The sequence below is a fragment of the Aethina tumida genome, chromosome 4, assembly GCF_024364675.1.
Source record: "Aethina tumida isolate Nest 87 chromosome 4, icAetTumi1.1, whole genome shotgun sequence".
Classification (NCBI taxonomy): domain Eukaryota; kingdom Metazoa; phylum Arthropoda; class Insecta; order Coleoptera; family Nitidulidae; genus Aethina; species Aethina tumida.
In genome coordinates this window covers 27,476,587-27,497,093 of record NC_065438.1, presented here as the reverse complement: position 1 = coordinate 27,497,093, position 20,507 = coordinate 27,476,587, and the positions used below count along the sequence as shown (strand labels likewise).

At 26.2% G+C, this 20,507-nt stretch overlaps 1 protein-coding gene across 4 annotated transcripts in view; it reads left to right on the top strand.

Moving 5' to 3' along the window:
* LOC109605850 (extracellular sulfatase SULF-1 homolog) overlaps positions 1-20,507 on the top strand; it is a 126,511-nt gene that overhangs the window by 105,002 nt on the left and 1,002 nt on the right. For 2 of the 4 annotated variants that reach the window (XM_049965936.1, XM_049965937.1), the window contains 8 exons: positions 17,079-17,570; positions 17,627-17,961; positions 18,106-18,353; positions 18,407-18,598; positions 18,654-19,352; positions 19,403-19,784; positions 19,839-20,069; positions 20,394-20,460. In XM_049965936.1, coding sequence (XP_049821893.1) covers positions 17,079-17,570; positions 17,627-17,961; positions 18,106-18,353; positions 18,407-18,598; positions 18,654-19,352; positions 19,403-19,784; positions 19,839-20,069; positions 20,394-20,460 — 2,646 coding nt within the window. The remainder of the gene's footprint in view (positions 1-17,078; positions 17,571-17,626; positions 17,962-18,105; positions 18,354-18,406; positions 18,599-18,653; positions 19,353-19,402; positions 19,785-19,838; positions 20,070-20,393; positions 20,461-20,507) is intronic. The other 2 variants (XM_049965939.1, XM_049965938.1) reach the window with 2 other exon arrangements.

Genomic DNA, 20,507 nt, shown 5'->3' with positions numbered 1-20,507 from the left:
AAACATGTAATTAAGTATCTATAAATGTGTAATACATACTAACAATGATAATTATAAACTTATTACAATATTAAATTTCTTTTGTCTTGTCTAAAATTATTTCTATTTACTGTATGCAATTTTACAAAGAAATTTCTTGATGGATCATTTACATTTTAAATCTGATATTGCTACTAAGAAACTAATTTTAAACAAATATTTTGTATTTTTATTCAGTTTAAATATTTTGATAACAATTAATAATATTATTTTTAAAATTATATTTGTATTTATAAAATGATAAATTAATTTTAATATAATATATTTTATTTTTTGACAGTTTTTTCATTCTTTTCTATATATTTTAAATCTGATATTAAATTATTATATTATAAGTATATAATATGAATATTTGATGAACTATCTAATGTATAAATGTATACTTAATATAGTAATTATAAATTTACTACAATATTATATTGTTTTTTACTGTTTGTTTAATAATATTTATTATTATTGTATATAATTTTGCAAAGATAAATTTTTGATAAGTCACTTACATTTTAAATTTGACATTTTAACATTTTAATATAAACAATATGAAAGTTAATGAAGTCTCTAATTAATACATACTTGAATTAATTATAAACTATTAATTTTTTTTCCCTTTTGTTTGACATTATTTCCTATTATTAAACCTAATTATTAAAAAAAATTCCCAATGTATCATTTACGTTCTAAATCTGATATTTTTTAAATTATTATTAAAACTTTGACACTCTCCAACAAAAAAATTTTGGAAATTGCTAAAAACTTATTTAATTTTAAACAATAAGTATATTGTATTTTTACTTAGATATTATTGTTTTTTCGTTAATACATACTTTATTATTTATAATTTTTAATTATTTTATAAGTTTAATTCTAAAATTAAATTAGCTTAAAGTATCTATGTAATACACAATCTTTAATTACAATATTAAATTATTTTTATCCTTTTATTTAATAATATTTCTTATTATTGACTGTAATTTTACAAATAAAAACTCTTAATATAAAAACCGAAACATTAAATTGAAAATTCTTATCATTACTTAGACATTAAAAAAAATTTATATTGCGTAAATAATAAATGTACACGTTTTAATATAAATATATACGAACTATATATAAACTCTGAAACCTAGTCAATAAAAAATGTTCAAAATTGCTAAAGGATATATTTCATATATTTTTTAAATTATTTATAGCTTTATCCTTTTACTTATTTAAACCATAAAAGTATGTTTCAGGTTTCCATCTTAAATTATTTTTGATATTTTAATTTTTTTATTATTTTGTAAAATAATTCATAATATTTTTATAATTGTAACAGAAAACACTACGAAACACGAAAACACTTAAATACGAACGATTAAACAATAATTACAGAAAAGTGCACATTCGCAAACAATTAACAGTTTGCTAATTGGCAATTTTAAAACCATTATATTCAATGGCAGTGTCGTAATGATTGAATCCCCGTCGAGTGCGTTTAATATTATGCGCTAATTAATCATAAAGACTGTATTTCCGTTTGCATGAACATGCACTAACGACTTTTTCAATTTAATCCTCGGTCGGGATACGGCTCTAATGAAGGTATCATTTGTGGTTAGCATTAACGATCATGTGGGCTTAAATAGTTTCCATTAGCTAATGCATTTTAATACCCTTATATGAGTCGGATGCGAAGTTTTATAACACCTGTTTTCAGTCGACGGAATCAAAGATCCAAGCACTGCTTGTTTATGTGTCCCGTGTGGGAGACTTATGTGAACGGTGATAAAATTTTACCCCGTCAATTCGTGATTTTCTCACCTGAATGTTTTACCGTTTTTTTTTTTTGTTAACAGAATCATATTTTATCAATTTTTAACTGGCAGCATTGTTTAGTGATGTATTTCAAGTAGAATCATTAAATTTATACAATTTACATGCAAATTTAATATACCACAGGTATCAAACATTTAATTAGTATAATTTTAATTGCAAATAAAAAATGAGAAACAATTACAATTATGTAATATGTATAGGATGGCCCTTTAAAAGCGGAACTGTCCTTTGTATTGTATTTTTTGTGAGACAAACTTTTGTTTTCAAATGTAAAGCATATTTTATAATTTTTTATACATTAAAATTGAAGAAATCATACTAGTAAATTTTTTATAGCAAATTTAAACGCACCACTGAATTAAACACCCTCTGAAACTAATATATACTAAACTTCATAAAAAAATTATTTCATAAAAATATTATTATATTATTATTCGTACTCTATAGAATAAACTGTCTGAAAGAGTATCTTATGGGGGTGATCCGCTTTCAAAAGTTCCCTATATATTTTTAATATTATTCAAACAAGTACAATATTTCAGTGGTTTCTTTACATGTGAGCCAAAAAAACACATTTTCATATTTTTAATATTAGGAGATTTACTTTAGGATTTTTCAAAACTATATTTTTTTATAAAACTGTGAATATAACTGAAAACATTTGTAATTTCAATTTTTTTATATTTCTAAGTTTTAAGCATTTCAAAATTACAGTTGTATTTTAGCAATATTTAAGAAATTTAAAGATTTTTCAGAACAACTATAAATTAATTAAAAAACATGTAAGTAATGTTAAAGAATAATCTATTTATTATTTTCTAATTTAAACATATTTTTAGGAAATTAAAAATGTTTAAGGTATATTATAAAATTTTAAAAATTTAATACTTTTCAAATTTGCAACTGGAATAATATTTCATTTGTTCGTCAAATCGTAATTACAGTTTTATGATAAAATTTATTATATTCTAACTTTTCATATTTAAGGACTTAAATTGTATTAATTAAAAAAATATGTAAATAATTCTAAACAATTTATTTTTTGTTTTTTAATTTCTTCATATTTTTGAGGACTTATTATTATTAATTATTTATTAATATTCGTAAAATTTAAAATATTTATTTAAAAAAATTAATAACTTTCTAAATACGCATTTCAAATAAATATAAATAATTTTAAAAAAGTCTATTTATTAGTTCTTCATATTTTTAAGGAATTTAAAAATATTTAACATGGATAATAAAATTTAAAACAATGACCTTTCAAGTTTGTAACAGGAATAATTTTGATTGTTTCTTATATATCAGTCAGAATTAAGTATATTTATAATATTTATAAAATTTACTTGAAGATATTTAAAAAAATTCTTAAACATGAATCCAAAAATATGTCAGTAATTTTAAATAAAAGTCTATTATTTCTAACTTCTTCATATTTTTAAGAACTTAAAAAATATTTATCGTGTATTCTATTCTAATTTGTTATAGGAATATTTGATTTATCTCTCAAGTCAAAATTTCAGTTTTATTAATATTCGTAAAATTTAGAGATTTATTCGAAGATTTTTAAAAACATTGTTCAAAAATATGTAATTCATATGTAACAACGATCTAATTGTATTTTATTAAATATTCATATTTTTTGGCTTTGAAAAGAATTTCATTTATATTTAATATTACTAGTGTTAAAAATGGTGAATGCGCCCACGTCTATTTTCATTCGGTCAACAAAAAAATGTAAATCTTGAAACGTATTAACAAGTAAATAAGTATAAATTTATTGTTTTACATTCAACCTTGAATGTAATTCTATACGCTATCTGATCACAATTTTTCTCGGATATTCATTAAACCGTGCATTTGTTTACATAAAAAGATTGATAGCAAAATAATGGTTGTAGGTGTTGAAAATGCGGCGTTTGTTTTTATACACCCACATTTATTACTAGTATTGCAATTAGGGCTCATTCCACATGTTACAGAATCATTTAATAACACGTATTATACGGTCTAAATATAAACGAGGTGCAGGTATTGATAACTACCCACGGTGTCTTGTTATAGATGTGATGAAATGGAATTATTCGCATTTTTTATGTTTTTATAAAAATATGCATTATTATGCTAATTAGATTGCCTTTTTAACGGATTGCAGAATAAATTATGTCAACTATAAAGCTAGTAGCATTAAAGAATTTATTTGAAAATAAGAAAAAAATAAATAATTAACTTTGATAAATTAGTTTTCCTAAATATTGATGATATTCTATTAAAATCATATCTTAAAATAAAGTTGTGGAAACTTGTTAAACAATGAAAAAATTAAATATCGATAATTCCAATTTGGATGAGCTAATATCAATAAATAAGGTATCGTAACAAATAGTTTCCTTTACTCTGTCAATACATTGTATGTATAATAAATTTAATTCATAAGCTAAGAGCTTTTTTACATTACCCATTAGACCCATTATTCTAATTTGATTATGTGTTCACAAATTTTCAATTTTTTTCAATTACTTTTTCCTTATTACCAGTGATAAAAACATTTTTTTGCATCTGTCGTTAGACATTTAATTTAACCATTACAAAATAATTCTCTATACATAGGTAAATAAAGTATAAAATTCTTAATAACAGCGGTAAAAAAAAAATAAAAACAAAAATCAAAATTTAACGTATACCGATTAAACATAATTTTTAATTTAATTTTTACTATAATATAATAACCAATTTCCAAATTGTTGTTTATGAGATGATCCACTTTCACCTTCTTTTTTATGCTATTTTAATTTTTCGACAAAATTTTTATATTTTGTAAAATGGCTAAATTACTTCGTCATCTGAACAATTTTCTTAGTTTTTCAACGTATTTAAAATAACACAGTTACAAGTTTTTTATAAAATGTTGAAGATAGAGGAAAGATAACATTTTACAAACAAAATTTTTTATTTTTTTTTTCCTAATGCCACCACTACTTTATTTGAAGAGAGACTGTAAAATTAATTAAAAATATGGCAAATATTCTGAAAATAATAATATATCAAATATATATTTTTTGTGATATATCAGTGATAACAAGCATTTTTACCAATAAAATATTTCTTTCATATCTATTTAATTATTATCTTTCGAGATATATAAATCCATATATAAAAGCGCCGAATACAATTTTGGCCCACTAGTTCAAATGTTCCTCATACCAGCTAATATCGAAAACGCAAATTATCGCTTATTGTTCTAATATTTTTAACTTCCGTATAATATAGTACCTCATTGTTTAAATGTCCCCATAAGAAAAAATCTACAGAATTCACATCTGTCGACATTGGAGGTCAATTTATTATTTTCAACTCACGTATCACACACTAAAGAATAAACTTTATTATTATTTATCTCGTTTCCTGTTGGACATTAATAAATTCATTTTGATAAATCTATTACTTACGTGACAGTGAATATACGGTTAAAATTTATTGCATCAATTTCTATATTTAATTTAGTTTAGAATTTGCTTGCACAATTTTGGTGGGTCAATTTAAAATGTCAATCAATTCACTGAAGATGAACAACGTCAAGGTCTATTTTATGCCCAATAATTTAATTAAGGCATTATTAATTGCAACTCATCATTATTACTTATTAGTAAGTTAATTATATTCAGAAATTAAGTGAAGCTTACTTAATCATTTTTTGTGTATAATATTTATTATAATACCGCGAACCAAATCAGACCTCTGAAGATGCTAGCTACTCGTGCTAGCGAAACGTCAGGAAATAATTCCAACAAACGTCGACCAATAAACTCGAACAACCATAGATATGGAAATAATGGTCACGAAAGCCTCAACCTTTACATTTATATAATATTACACTTACATTTTTTTACTTTTTATGCATGCTGTTTCTAACTATTTAAAGCATTTATAGGGTGAAAATGGTGAATTAAAAAGGTTATAATTTGTACAAATTTAAAATTAATAATAATTACATTGAAGGTGAGCAACATCAAGGACGTTTTGAAATTTGAACCAACGAAGAAAATAGGTAAAATTCTAGCTAGTAAACTTGATGAAACAGTTCTTAAAGAAACTAATAAAAATTAGATGTATGGTGAGCTGCGTGTGAAATTTTACATAATGATTACCTTCCAAAAGACTAAACGATAAATGCAACTTTTTGTTGCTCGCAAGTTGTCCAAGTTCTTGAAAAAAAACTCCAAGACGGGCTTCTTTAGAACAACGTAAGACCATGTCGCTCTAAAGACTTAAAGGAAACTTCAAAATGTTAATATTCCCAATATCATTTTACTTACTTCAACTTTTTTTCTTCAGTTCCAATAACCCAAATGTTTTTTCTTGTGTCATAAATTTGCATATGAAACTAAAATTAATAAATTAAATTTTAACGTTTAAAACGTAAATTATTTTTCCAGTACCTAATATTAGACGTCGAATGAAAACAAAAACAAGTCTGATGAAATCGGTATCACTTTTGTACAGTAGAACAAATATTTGGAATCAAGTGTCGCAAGCAAAGCAATTTATTAAACTGCGTCCATTATTTAAGGGTCCCAAATCAAACATTATTAAATGATCCATATCTTCCAGAAATACACTGCACCCCAATGTTGATTCTGTGACTTATAAGGGATCAAGCCACTTGCATTACGAATGCTTTGGGGTGAGGGTTACATATTGGTAGTAGAATATTTGTATTTCGTCGTAAACTCGGATTTATTTGTTTATTTAAATACGTCACGTTTCATTCAAAAACAAACCAGTAAATAATAATATATTGACGGAAAATTGCGTTCAATTATTATTAAATTGTTCAGACCCAAATTTAACCGGTGGGCAATTTTGCGATAGGAATCGACCCGTCGGTGAAGTTTAATTGATATATCTAATTTTAAAACCTCATTTCGCATTTACGATTTCGTGTTAATGGCGATTTGGCGTGACGCCGAATCGCAACCGAATTTAAGATCGACATCGACCAAGACTCGGATAAAAATATGCCGAGATAATGTTTCCGTTCGGATTTCCATGCGCTCATAAACTAGTGACTGCTCGTCCTGAATTAAACGTGTAATTAATATTTAAAAGCTTTCGCGGCTTCGGAAGAATACGGCTGAGGAATGGCTACGTAAGACGGCTATAATCTGAGTTGCAGATTGTTTTTTAACTTTTTAACGACTTTCTGATGTTCCATTTCAATGTGATCTCGGGAAAAAGTTGAAATATGTAAATAAAAAAGTCAGATTTATCTGAACGTGTTAAACAAATGCAGAAGAAATTGAATTATATTCAGTTGTTGTAATTTGATTAAAAGTTTAATAATTATATTTTTTGTTATTTCAAAAAATTTCATCAATTCAGTGTCATGAATCTGAAATACGCAAGAATGTTAACTTACAAACAAACATTGATTTCTTCTTGTTAGGAATAAAAATAACAGTTTATTTGTCGTAATAATATTTCAGGTTTTTATTAACTGAATTAAATGAAAAAACATTTTTACAGTTGTCATGAAATATATATCACCGTCAAAATGTGTCAAAATAATTTAATAAAAATAAAAACATAAAAAATTCAAATTTTATGGATGAAAATTTCATACATTTTGTAGAAATATTTATTGAATTCTTAAAAATTGCATATATTTAATAAAAATATATATTTAAGACAAATTCTATTCTCAAAATCATATCAAGCATGTCTAAAAATATCATATCTATCATATATTATCATAAAATATATGTAGAAAAAAAAAAAAACAAAATTTGTGGAAGAGCATTTCGTATTTTTCTTAGCTATATTTATTTAAATTATTAAAAAATACATAAATAAATGCAACATAAAATAAATATTTTAGACAATTTTTAAATTAGTAAATTCAAAATTCAAAAAATAATATCAGAAATGTATAAAATTTTTATTAAAAATGCACGTTACTTTTAAACAAATTTTTAAATTGGTTACCATAGAATTATTACAATTATCACAAAATAAATTACAAATCATTTTATTTGAATGTTAAAAATTTAATTAAAACAAACATATGTATAAAGTATAACCAAAATTTGTGGATAAGCAAAAGTATGCTTATAAATGTTTATTAAATTCTTCTATTCAGAATTGAATTAAATATATTTTTTAAATTGGTTAATATTATTACAGTTATTACAAAATAAATTACACTACATTTTTCAAAATAATTTAACAAAAATAAAAATGTCTAAAATAAATATATTTAACGAATTCATATTCAAAAAATATCAGATATAACGTGAAAATGTCGTGTTTTCCTAAAATAAATATTTTAAATCGGTAACCAAAAACATTATTACCGTTATCCTAAAATAAATTATAGAATATTTTAATTTTAATGTCTCAAACTAATTTCATAAAAATAAAAATATGTATAAAGTTAAACCAAATGTTTCCACTTTTCTTAGTTAGAAAATAATCTAATAATAATATTAAGAAATATATAAAACTAAAAATATAATAAATAAATTAAATGAATTGGTTAAAAAAAAACAGAATGTTTCATTTTAATGTTTTAAATAATTTAATAAATATAAAAATATGTAATTAGAAAGGAAAATTTATGGAAGACCATGGAACCATATTTACAGTACATATTCTAAACTTGTACATTATACATTCCAAATATAATTTCCTACAGTATTAATTATTATAAGTTTTTCATGTATTCTTTGCGGTGCTTATATTACAAATAAATACACGTAATTTATATTTTTAATGCAAAAAGTCTGCAAAAGAGTAAGTTTACATTACTAATCATTTAAGATTTTTCTTAGAGAGACTCACAACAATGGAAACAATGATACATGATTTAAAAACCTATTAACAAATTTTAATCAACCTTACACTATAAAACTTCATTATATATACTGATGTGATTGAATAATTTTCTGGAAATTTAATGAATATTTATAATTCTAAAGTATGGAAATTCATCCGGTTAAACGGCTTGTTTTATAACATCGGACTTTTCAATGTTCATTAGCTAAAAAGCAAAGAGAAAAAGTAAAAGAAAATTGACGAAATGTGGGGATCGTACAGTTTGCTACCAATTAAGCAAGTCTAATTAAAAGCGAACAGTTTATAGAACATACTACTAAATTAGAAGGATTGAACAGTAATCGATGGAGTGATGTAAAGGTAAAATTACCTTTAATCCTTTGTCTACTATCGTTTTAAATGGGAACATGGCATTTCAATGGCTTAACTGGTATTTTTCTAATTAACTACTTCAGAAATGTGTGTTTTTAATGTTTACTCACACGATATTTAGTTTTCATTACAAACTAAATTAAACAAATCGTTTATGTTTAATTATATTAAATACACATTTTATTGAACATAAAAGGTGATTATAAGATTTATTATTCTATTTAAAAAATGACTGCAAAGTCAGTTTAGAATTAAGGGAAGACAAAATTTTCAACGCGTGCTAAACAATGCAATATATTTCTTTCATATTATTTTTTTCTTTAGTTGAATATGAATTTTGATCATTTTTAATTGTTTCAGCTTAATTTTCTATATTTAAATAAATCATTTTAATTTTTTAATTAAATTGATTAGTTTGAATTTTGAGTTTCTTAAAATTTAAATTAATAATTTTAATTTTTTTTAATTTTATGTTAATATATATTTTTTGAGTTATAATTTTATATTTTTGTTTTAAATTTTTAAAAATTTTTTGGTTATTTTAAATTATTTAAATTTTATAAATTTCTATTAATAATTTTACTTTATATAAATTTAAATTTTCTAAATGTGTGATATTTTATTTAAATGTTTTTATAAAAGTATAAAATTAAACAATTACTAAAAGTCAATGTTAGCAGTGCTTGTAAATATCTGATGATCTGGGATTTCCTGTCTTCTGTTTCATATGAACCTGTGTCTAACTAATATATAACATAATAAATACATACAAATAAAGACTGACAATTAAAATATCTATATCTTTACCATATTCATAGTAAACTATTATTGTTTAATAATTAATTATAATTTTATGTAATGATAAATATATATATATAAATACTTCCCAATTTTTTGTAATTCCCAGAGTGTATTCTGGTAAATGTTCTAAATTTCATATACCGGATACCATGCCAAAATCTGAATTACAAAATTTTTATTACAATGCAATTTATTTAAATTTATACTTTAGGTGACCACAATTGTAATCCTATTATCTCTAATAAACATAAACTGACGTATTTTTATGTATGTTTTGTCATTTAGAGAAATTTTGTCATGCGAAAGGGTAATTTAACATTATTATGTGATTTTTATAATAATTCATTCGTCTGAAAGGGAAATAATTGAGCTGCGATTCAAATTAATATAATATGATGTCTGTAAATCATTAAGGTGTGATTAAGTAACAGGCAATTACATTATACATCTATTAAGGAATTAATATAACAGTCATAATAACAATTTATGTGGCACTTCAATTATACCATTTTCCAACAAATTAAATAAACGTGTCAAAGTGTAATTACCGATTATATGAACGTCACAACTAGGAAACCAAGTACAAATTGTACTACATAAATATATGACATTACCCATGTAAGATTATGGTAATTTAACAAGGCAACAAGTTGAATCTGAGCAGATAATAAATTTATTCACTTACGTTACTGTGATTGTAAATTAAAAATTGTTACAGACCTTGCCAGTTTAAATAACAACTTTGTATACATTTAAAAATAAATTATTGCAACTGCATAAAGCTATTATAATTTATCTAAGTTGTTACAAGTGTCTGAGTTATAAATGTGTTAATTATTCAGCAATGCTTTATAATATTTTAATTCTAATGGCTGGTATAATTGCCACTACAATTTTTAAAACTAATTTTACACTTAACAAACTTAATTAATTTTAAACTTTATGTTCTTTCTTTAACTAACTTCCACTTGAAGCTTTTTCAAATTTAAAGTAACAATAATAGCAGAACCAACAATTAAATATGTCTTATATTAATACAACCATTTTATATTTACTTAAAATTATAATTAAGTCAGTTTTCGAGAAGATAAATATTTAATATTAATTAATATTAAGAATTATCAACCACATATAAAGTGTGGCCCATTTGAAAACATGACAAACTTTTTTTTCAATTTTAAAAGATTATAATTATTACTCATGGGCAAAATGTCAATTTTGGCATAAAACCAAAACCTAATGAGTAATACATGAAAATTGAAAAAATATTTATTTTGTGGAAAAATTAAAAATGATATTCTTACCATAAATTTTATTTTTTAATTAAGTAGTCCATGGAATAAACTGTAAACATATCACATATTGTCTTATTTTACAACAATATTGAAATATTATTCTAATAATATATTTATATTCATAATATTCAAATTTTATTTGCTCCCATCAATCCACCATTTAATTTAATGCATTTTTCATATTTTAAGTGAGCAAATTACCCCAGAACAGATTGGTGAAAGCAAATAAAATTTGAATATTAATATACAGTGGTGACCAGATTAGAATTTACTCTTAGTAGAATTTATATTATTTTATTAAATAAATTAATTTTCTGTGAGAAGAAAGAAAAAATGCACTCCAGAGAAAAGGATGATGCTTCCGAAAAATGATTTACAATGTTTATTAATAAATATGTAACAACAAAGTCAATTGAAAATTGTATAAGAAAATGTACCAAAAAAAAAACAACTAACTCATTTTATTAACAAATTGGAAAAATAGTAAACTTTCTTGTTCTTTAGGTAAATAAAAAATTAATTAATTCAGTCACATAATATCAGTGTCTAGGATATATTTCAGTAAAGATAATATTGGTTTCAAAAAAGAATATTCGAACAAGTCCAAAAGTTTATACAAAAATGTATCTTCCAAAATTTTGCAAAGAATTTTTTGAGGTGATAAATCACCTGTTCAACAGAACAATATTAGATGGTAAAAAATACATTCATTGTCCTCCTAATAAATGTTTGGAGCCCAGATCCCCCCTACAAAAGCTTGGCTTGAGGTTCCTTTCCTTGGCATTACATCATCATTACAAAAATTTAAATAGTCCGTTTTACAGACAGATGTAATGTAATCATTTGCCAACAATAATTTATCAATATCATGGATTTTTATGCATGTTAAGATATGAACCATGCATACAAAGTTGTTCAAAACTGATTAAAAGATAAAAATATTGAGACTCTCGATTGGTCAGCATAAAGTCCGGATCTAAATATAATTGAAAACTTGTGGAGCGACATATCTTAATTAAAGTAGTAAATTATTTTGATTTAGATACAAAATGAATAGTGATAGAAAGAATATATTGTAATTATTTTAAATAAAATATAAAATATTTCGATTGCATTTAATTAGAGGTGTGCGTTTCCTAATTAACGTTAAGAGTACCACTTCTCTGGTCAACACTGTAAGTAGTAATATTTCTATAACCCATTTCTTTTTTCTTCAATTAATGTTAAATAATTTTAATTTTAAAATTATATATATATATATATATATATATATATATATATATATATATATATATATATATATATATATATTCAATAACTCAATAAATGTAAAATTATACACAATTATTATTAGTGATGTGAGATGATATTAGTATACGAATGTACTCAACTATCGAATGAATTAATTATAATAGATATTTTGTGTGTGTAAAGTTAATTTATTTACATTTCATTTGTTAGGAGGATAGAGTATTTTGTAGTAGAACTAAAATAATAAATATTTATGAATAAATAATAAAGTTAAATATTTTATACCCATATTAATTAATTTAATAACTGTGCAAATAATTATAATAACTGTGCAAATAAAGTCATTTAATACATATTTCATGATTATGCAGGTACAATATATTATTATTGAAATAAAAAAATAATTACTACTCTATTTACCTATCGAATCATTCAGATAGTTGTTAATTAGTAAATAATTCAAGAATTTTTATTCAATAATTATCATCAATAGAACAATATTACTCAATTAATTCGAAAATAATTAAGTTAAAAATTATGAATAAACATTACAATGATGTGATCTGTCAAATGAATATACACAACTACCGAATGAATTGGTTACAATTAGTTATTATTTTGTGTGTGTTATTTTGGGTATTTCATTTTTTTTAATAATACATTGTAGTACTATCATCTATTGAATAATATATAATATAAAATAATAATAACACTACATAAGTAGCATACATAAAATTGAATCTCTTTGATCCGAAAATCCAAACCAGAAACGGAACGTTATTTCAGTGAAATGTTCTGTCTAACAGTGTATAATGACGTTATTCACGGTTAATACGCCAGAAAAACAGTTGTCCATTCGAGATTCCGTAAAACAATGGACAAGGGAGTGTATCAGCTTCCTCTCCCGCATAGAATAAAAATCAGAACACGAATTTAAATTAGTCTGCAGCGAGTGTTTTTGTGTACCCGATGTACAGTCCAGTTCTTCGATACGACCAGTTTAATTACTGCGATGCCTTTAAGGCCTCAACATTCCCGCCGGCCCCGCAGCCAGTCGACAACCAATGCCCCCAACATGACAGTGATGAATAAAGTTTTGAGTCGTGTCCGTCAGGAAGTTGCTGGTGGTGGGATAATTAAGTTGGTTGTTGGCTTTTTATAAAGACCACTTGACATGACGGTTTGCATTAAATAACTGGGATTAAAAAACGACTATTCGGATCATTTTTCATGAACCCCAATGCTACTGTTGCTGATCGTTGCGAAAACGAAATGATTGCGACTTTGCGAAAGATAAATTAAGCATCACAAATGTTTAAGCATTAAATACATAAAAATTGCTAGTGTGAGGCACAAATCTTTTTTTATTACGTATTATTTATTAAACTTTTATCTTGATTATGTTTTAAGTGAATAGATTGTAAGGGTCATACAACTTTTATAATTACACCACTCTCAACTTAAGTTTAATAACAAGCATATAAATCACTTTGAATGGAAATTTGATATTCATGTAAAAAGTATATTAACGTAATGAATAATACGAATATTCCTTCTTTACAACATTTTATATGAATTAGGCCAGTTAAGTATAAACAGTCTCCTTTGTTAAAGTATATAGTATAAAAGTAATATTGTTGTTGATCGTTTTTCTACAAAATTCCATATTAAGTCTAAAGATACAAGATATCATTATTAATATATTTCATCTTAAGCTGTTTCTAAAATGTCTATGAAAACTAACAAACGAAGAAGTATAATTATTCATCTGCTCTTTTGTTGTTTTAATAATTTTATTTAATATAATTAATAGTTTTATTTCTGCCTCTTTGACTACTTTATGTTGAAGTCCTTTTTCATCTCATAATAACACCGACAAGACTATGAGCCTGAACCTTTGAAGAAAGACTTTCACTTTGTCTGTCAAAAATGAATTTTTATTTTGTTTTCTGAATACTAATCTTCGTTCTTGATTATCAACCTCTTCCGATTCATGAATTAATCTCGCCAGATACTTTATTTGTACCTTCAGATATTCTTTAAAACTTGGCCTTATCTACTATTACTTTTGAAGGTACCGATGCAGCGTCAGGTTCATCATTATCTGAAGATTCTTCGTGACATTTACAATTCTTTTATCCTCATTCATCGTGTGCCTTTTATAATAATTCGTGGGTTTCCACAGATCTGATGACCGACCGTTGTCGTCAATTCTTGAAGTTAGTGGTATTCTTCACAAACTTCTACCTCAATTCCTGCGGGAATTAAATTTCTCAAAAAGTTGTTTTATCTCATTCGATTTCATAAGCTACACATTCAGACGTTATTTACATTAGTTTAATTAGTCTTACTGTTGTGAATTAAGACTTGTGGATAAACATAAATAATTTTATGATTATTGTTGAAATTTATTCACAGATTAAGTGATACAACATAAATGAAAAAGAAACTAGTTACAATATGCTTGTTTCTTTCAATAATTGAAATGACATTAGTATAAATATTAGTTAAAAGTAATGACAAAAATTAATATAATAACTTCTAATAATTTTAAGAATTGAATGTTTGATGTTTAGCAGAATAACATTCAATTTTAATATTTTTAAATTATTTGATGTTAGTTGTTTTTTGTTAAAGAAAATGTTGTTCAATTTGAATGTGGTATAAAAATAATTATATTATAAATATTTTAATAACATATTATCAAAAATATTTTTAATAATATATTAATATTAAAAATATTTTAAATGGTTTGTTTTTATTAAAAATTTAGGTAAAATAGTATAATAAAAATAAATTAAATAAATATAATTAAATAAATTTTATAAACTAAATAGTCTGAAATTCAATTCTTCCTATATATTCATATAAGATAGTGTAAAGGTTAGAGCTTTATAAACTTTATTAGATTTCTAAAAAATTTAATTTTTGATAACTAAATTAGCTAAAATATGACGATATTTCTATAAAACTGTTTGATATATATATATATATATATATATATATATATATATATATATATATATATATATATATATATATATATATATATATATTTGAATCCAAATTAAATTATTAAAAAATTGGGTAACATAGTATAATAAAAACTATAATTAAATGAAGTTTATAAATTAAATAGTCTGAAATTAAAAATCTTTCCTTAAAGACATATAAGATAGTGTAAAGGTTAGAATTTTATAAGCTTTATTACCCAAAAAATGTCTTAAGATCAATTTTGAGATATTGGTAATATCTATAACTTTTTTATTTCAGATTGAGTTAACGTCTTTGAAATTTCCGAAAAATTGAAGATTTACAAAAAATTTAATTTGTGATAACTAAATTAGCTAAAAATATTTCTGTAAAACTGTTTTATATATATATTCCTGAAACCTAATTTTATAGCCACCATTATAGCCACCAAATAATAATAATTCTTTTGACAAATAGTCATTTATGTATAATACTATTTTTCATATTTCATTAATAAAAATATTAAATATATTATAATTTACAAATATATTCTTAATTTTAGTTAAATATACAAAATAAATTGCAAAGGTCAATTTGTTTAGAATATCTAGAAAACCAAATTCAATTATAGTTTACATTAGAAATAAAAAAGTTACACTAATTGTTTCGAAATTTTAAAAAATTGTTTGAAAAAAGGATAAGTAAAAAATTTATTAAATCAAGTCTACCAAACGTCAATTTCCTTAGATATTTAAAAAACGATAAAATATATCAAAATGCATTTTGCGGCAATCAATATTATAAAAAAACGAACTCTGGTCACTCTGACACAAATTTGCTTTTCTCTATTTGCTCTGAAAATACTTGTAAAAGTACTATTGGACACAGAATTCAGTAAATTTTATAAATGACAATTCATGAAAAACATAAATAATGTCTGCTACCGTGGAAAGTAATTCAATCAAAACAAACCGTTGGCAAAGGAATTATAAAAATACGTTGTTCGAAAGAATTTTTCGGTGAATAAAACATAGAACCCATGCATTAGTACAAGTTTTGAGCGGGGCACTGAATAATTTCGGTCCCAATGACTTTTGACTTCATAAAGTATTTACCGGTGACGTATGCTTCAGTCGGGGCAACGCCGAACCCATAAATAATGCATCCAGCGTAAAATATACCTGACTTTCTGGCACGAACTTCCCCATTTTAAGTATGTAAATTGAGACAGATTAGCGGGTCAGATAGCAGAGTTGATTGGCGCGCATCGAACGTGTGGGTGTGCGTTCGTTATCTATCGTCAATCCACGTGGCGGTATTTCTCTTATATTTATTTGAATTGCTCGCATAGTCACGGTATTCGGAAACGAGCGCCTCTTAAATTTATTCTCACGTGTCCCATACGAATGCTAAGTGTTCCGCACAGCTCATGACCCACTACTCGGGACGCTGCATGCAAACTATTAGCATGTTCTAATCAAATGAATATCTCTGAAATCCGATTGACTTTATGTAAATAGGAGGCCGAAATCAATCTTATAGATGGCAAATCTGTTGGGAACAGTGCGTCATTGATACTCTATAAATCATAGTCGGTTGCCCGACTACTTACAAACACATTCATCACTGTTAAACGTGTTTAACTGGGTTAAATCATTTTAATTTAATATAATCTAACATAAACATTTTTTGTTGCAGTACTCCATCATATGATTACGCACCAAACCCAGACAAGCAATGGATTCTTCAAATTACACAGCGCATGCAACCAATACACAAACAATTTACCGACCTCCTTATGACCAAACGTTTACAAACCCTGCAGTCTGTAGATGCAGCGGTGCAAAGAGTTGTCGACGAGTTACAAGAACTGGGCGAATTAGAGAACACATACATCGTATACACGTCTGACCATGGATATCATTTAGGACAGTTTGGCCTCATTAAGGGTAAAAGTTTTCCCTTTGAGTTCGACGTGAGAGTTCCATTTTTGGTGCGTGGACCCGGTGTTGAACCAGGTACTGTCGTGGATGATATCGTACTTAACATCGACTTGGCACCAACGTTTCTGCATATGGCTGGCGTTGATCCACCTGCACACATGGATGGCAGGTCTGTGCTTCCGCTGTTTTTGAATTCCATGAGGAAGCGCAATGTAAAGAAGTGGCCAGACACATTTTTAATAGAAAGGTATCTGTTTACACATAGATTGTATAAATCAAGTATAATTTATTAATTTTTATTAGTTCGGGCCGTCGTGAAACCCCACATTTGGATGCTAAACTGCGGGCCAATAAATACACCGCTGCCATGAACGCCAAAAACGTAACAACAGAATCTCCATTTACAACAAACGCCTATCACAGTACTGAAGGTACAGTGTTTACCAATTTGTCAGACGCGATAGTAGTAGATAGATCGACGGTAGCTCCAACTCCTGCAAAAGTTTACGAGTCAGGTGAGGAACTAACACTAGCCAACCCAGACGACTACCTTGAGGATGATGAAGACGAGAATGACGATCTGGTGGATGATGATGCCATTAATGAAGAAGACGATACTAATAAAGATTTATTAACGGGTGAGGGTACTAATATTTGATAATAATTTCAACGCTGACGAAACACCTTCCTTTCGAATTTATTTTTATAAAAAACTACACATAAAACCACTTCTTGATGATTTCAGCATATACATAAGATTTACAACACCTCATTGGTTTTAGGAAGTGAATTATTACAAGATAATAGACTGTCAGCAGGAGTAGTCGCAAGTAAATTTGAAAGACTAGCTGTTGAATGTGCTCAAGAGAGTTTTCGACTACCTTGTAAACGTGGACAAAAGTGGTACTGTTCTTTGGAGGATGGAAGATGGAGGAGGCATAAGTGCAAATTAATTCCCCAACCCTCCTCAAACTTATACAGAAAATGTGCCTGTTTTACGCCAAATGGACTGGTCTACAAGAAAATAGCTGTGAGTACAAATGATGAGTATCATCAATAATGTCTCATGTTTATCATTTTTAGGCCAACTTAACAAAACGGGATATAAGGCTTGGGCGTATTAAGCGAGAGATAATTGAGGATGTAGTTTTGTGGGAAGATTTAGACCAAAACAAAATATCATCGCTGTCACTATCAAGAAGACAAAAACGTAACACTTTAGAGCATGTAGAAAATGCAATGGAAGACGTTAGAGGAAAAATTAATGGTTTACAGGTAAACTCTTCTCTTAATACAATTAAGTACAACCAATTTATGCCGTATTTTGCAGACTGTAAATGCCACACTTGTCCGAGAACCAACCGTGGAAGTCAACTTAGAAACCAACTCAATTTCAGACAATACTCCAAAATGCGTTATTCATAGGAATACTGTAAATTGCCCTACTGCAATTTATCACGACAAGAAAACTTGGTTGCAATCCAGACACAATATTAACTTGGAAATTCAACAACTAAAACAAAAGCTTGAGACCTTAAAACACATTAGAAAACATCTTAAACAAAAAAAACCTGCCGATGATGATAATGAGGAACAGGAAGAAGATGATGATTCGGAAGAAGTTGGAATAAGTAGAAGTAGCTCCAAGAATTTAGATTTGCCCGAATTTAATGAACTACAAGTTCATTTAAATCCAAACAGATCTGTAAGTAGAGTAAACAATGTCAAACTGGTGAACAATACCCGAATAATTAAACGAAAAAGAAAGAAGCCTACTGATTTTGAAAATGCTACATCGAGACCTGCAAAAAGAAGGAAAATTATACATGCTGAGAACACCACAGAAAACGAATATATTAGTTTGTCTCAGCTTGGTAAATCAGAATTAACCACACACAATCCTGTGGAAGATTTTACAAATCCACACAGACATCAGCACAGACTTCACCATACCACTAGGGGACCCATACATGAAGGAACGACCAAACCGACAGAACCAAACAGAAAACCCAATACTTGGACAACAAAGGTAAATTTTACATTTTCGTCCAGCAATATTTATGAAAGTTTAAATTGCAGGCACCGGAAATTGATCGTATACCCTTACCAAGTAAAACTGACTATGACATTGATAACTGTGACTGCACGAATTTCTCAGACGAACGGGACTTGGCAAAAGAAGAAAAACGTCGCCTTAAGGCGGAACGTCTAAAGAAAAAGTTACGCAAGCAAAAGAAGAAAGATCAACTGGAAAAAGAATGTGGTTCCGAGAGAATGAATTGTTTCCATCACGACAACGATCACTGGAAAACCGCTCCATTATGGACGGCTGGTCCATTTTGCTTTTGTATGAACGCGAATAATAATACTTATTCATGCGTTAGGACTATAAACGCCACCCATAATTTCTTGTACTGCGAATTTACTACAGGGCTGAGGACGTATTATAATTTAAGAAAAGGTAATGTGGCACTATTTTTTAATTCTGTTCAAGGCCTATAAGAACTTCTTTTAGATCCCTTTGAATTACAAAATAAAATAGACCAGTTGAAACCGGAAGAAATGTCATTCCTTCACGACCAGTTGAAGCATCTAATTGCTTGTAAGGGTCGTGCATCTTGCACAGTAAATCACAGTCAAAATCATCATCATCAAAATGCTAGGAACAGAATACCAGGTGATATTTTGCCCAACAACTTTCAACAAAAAACTAGGAAAAGAAAAGTAAACGATGATCTGCCACTTGGTAAGAAACAATTGTTATTGATAACCAATTTTAAAGTATTGGGAGTTATTAACAGGGGAATTTATAACTAACAAAAAAATATAAACATTCATTTAATAAAATAATATCTTTAGTCAGTATTTTATCATGTTTTTAATTGATTTGTGCTTTAAACTGGGACCAGTAATTTGGAATTATTTGGCTAGGGGTACACACTTGAATAACTTACTAATATAATAATTTATTCAAACTATTTTTGCTAAAATTGAGAACAATATTGTGTTTACGTAATTTAGCATTCAACCTTTTTTAAATAACATTTCTTTACTAATGTTTCATTGGTAGCTGCAAGGACTCTTCCATTAGTTCAGGCAGAATATCCCCCGAAAATTGACTTTATTAAAACACCTAAGTAAGTAAAGTATTAATTTAACAGCATGTTAATTACTAAATAAACTA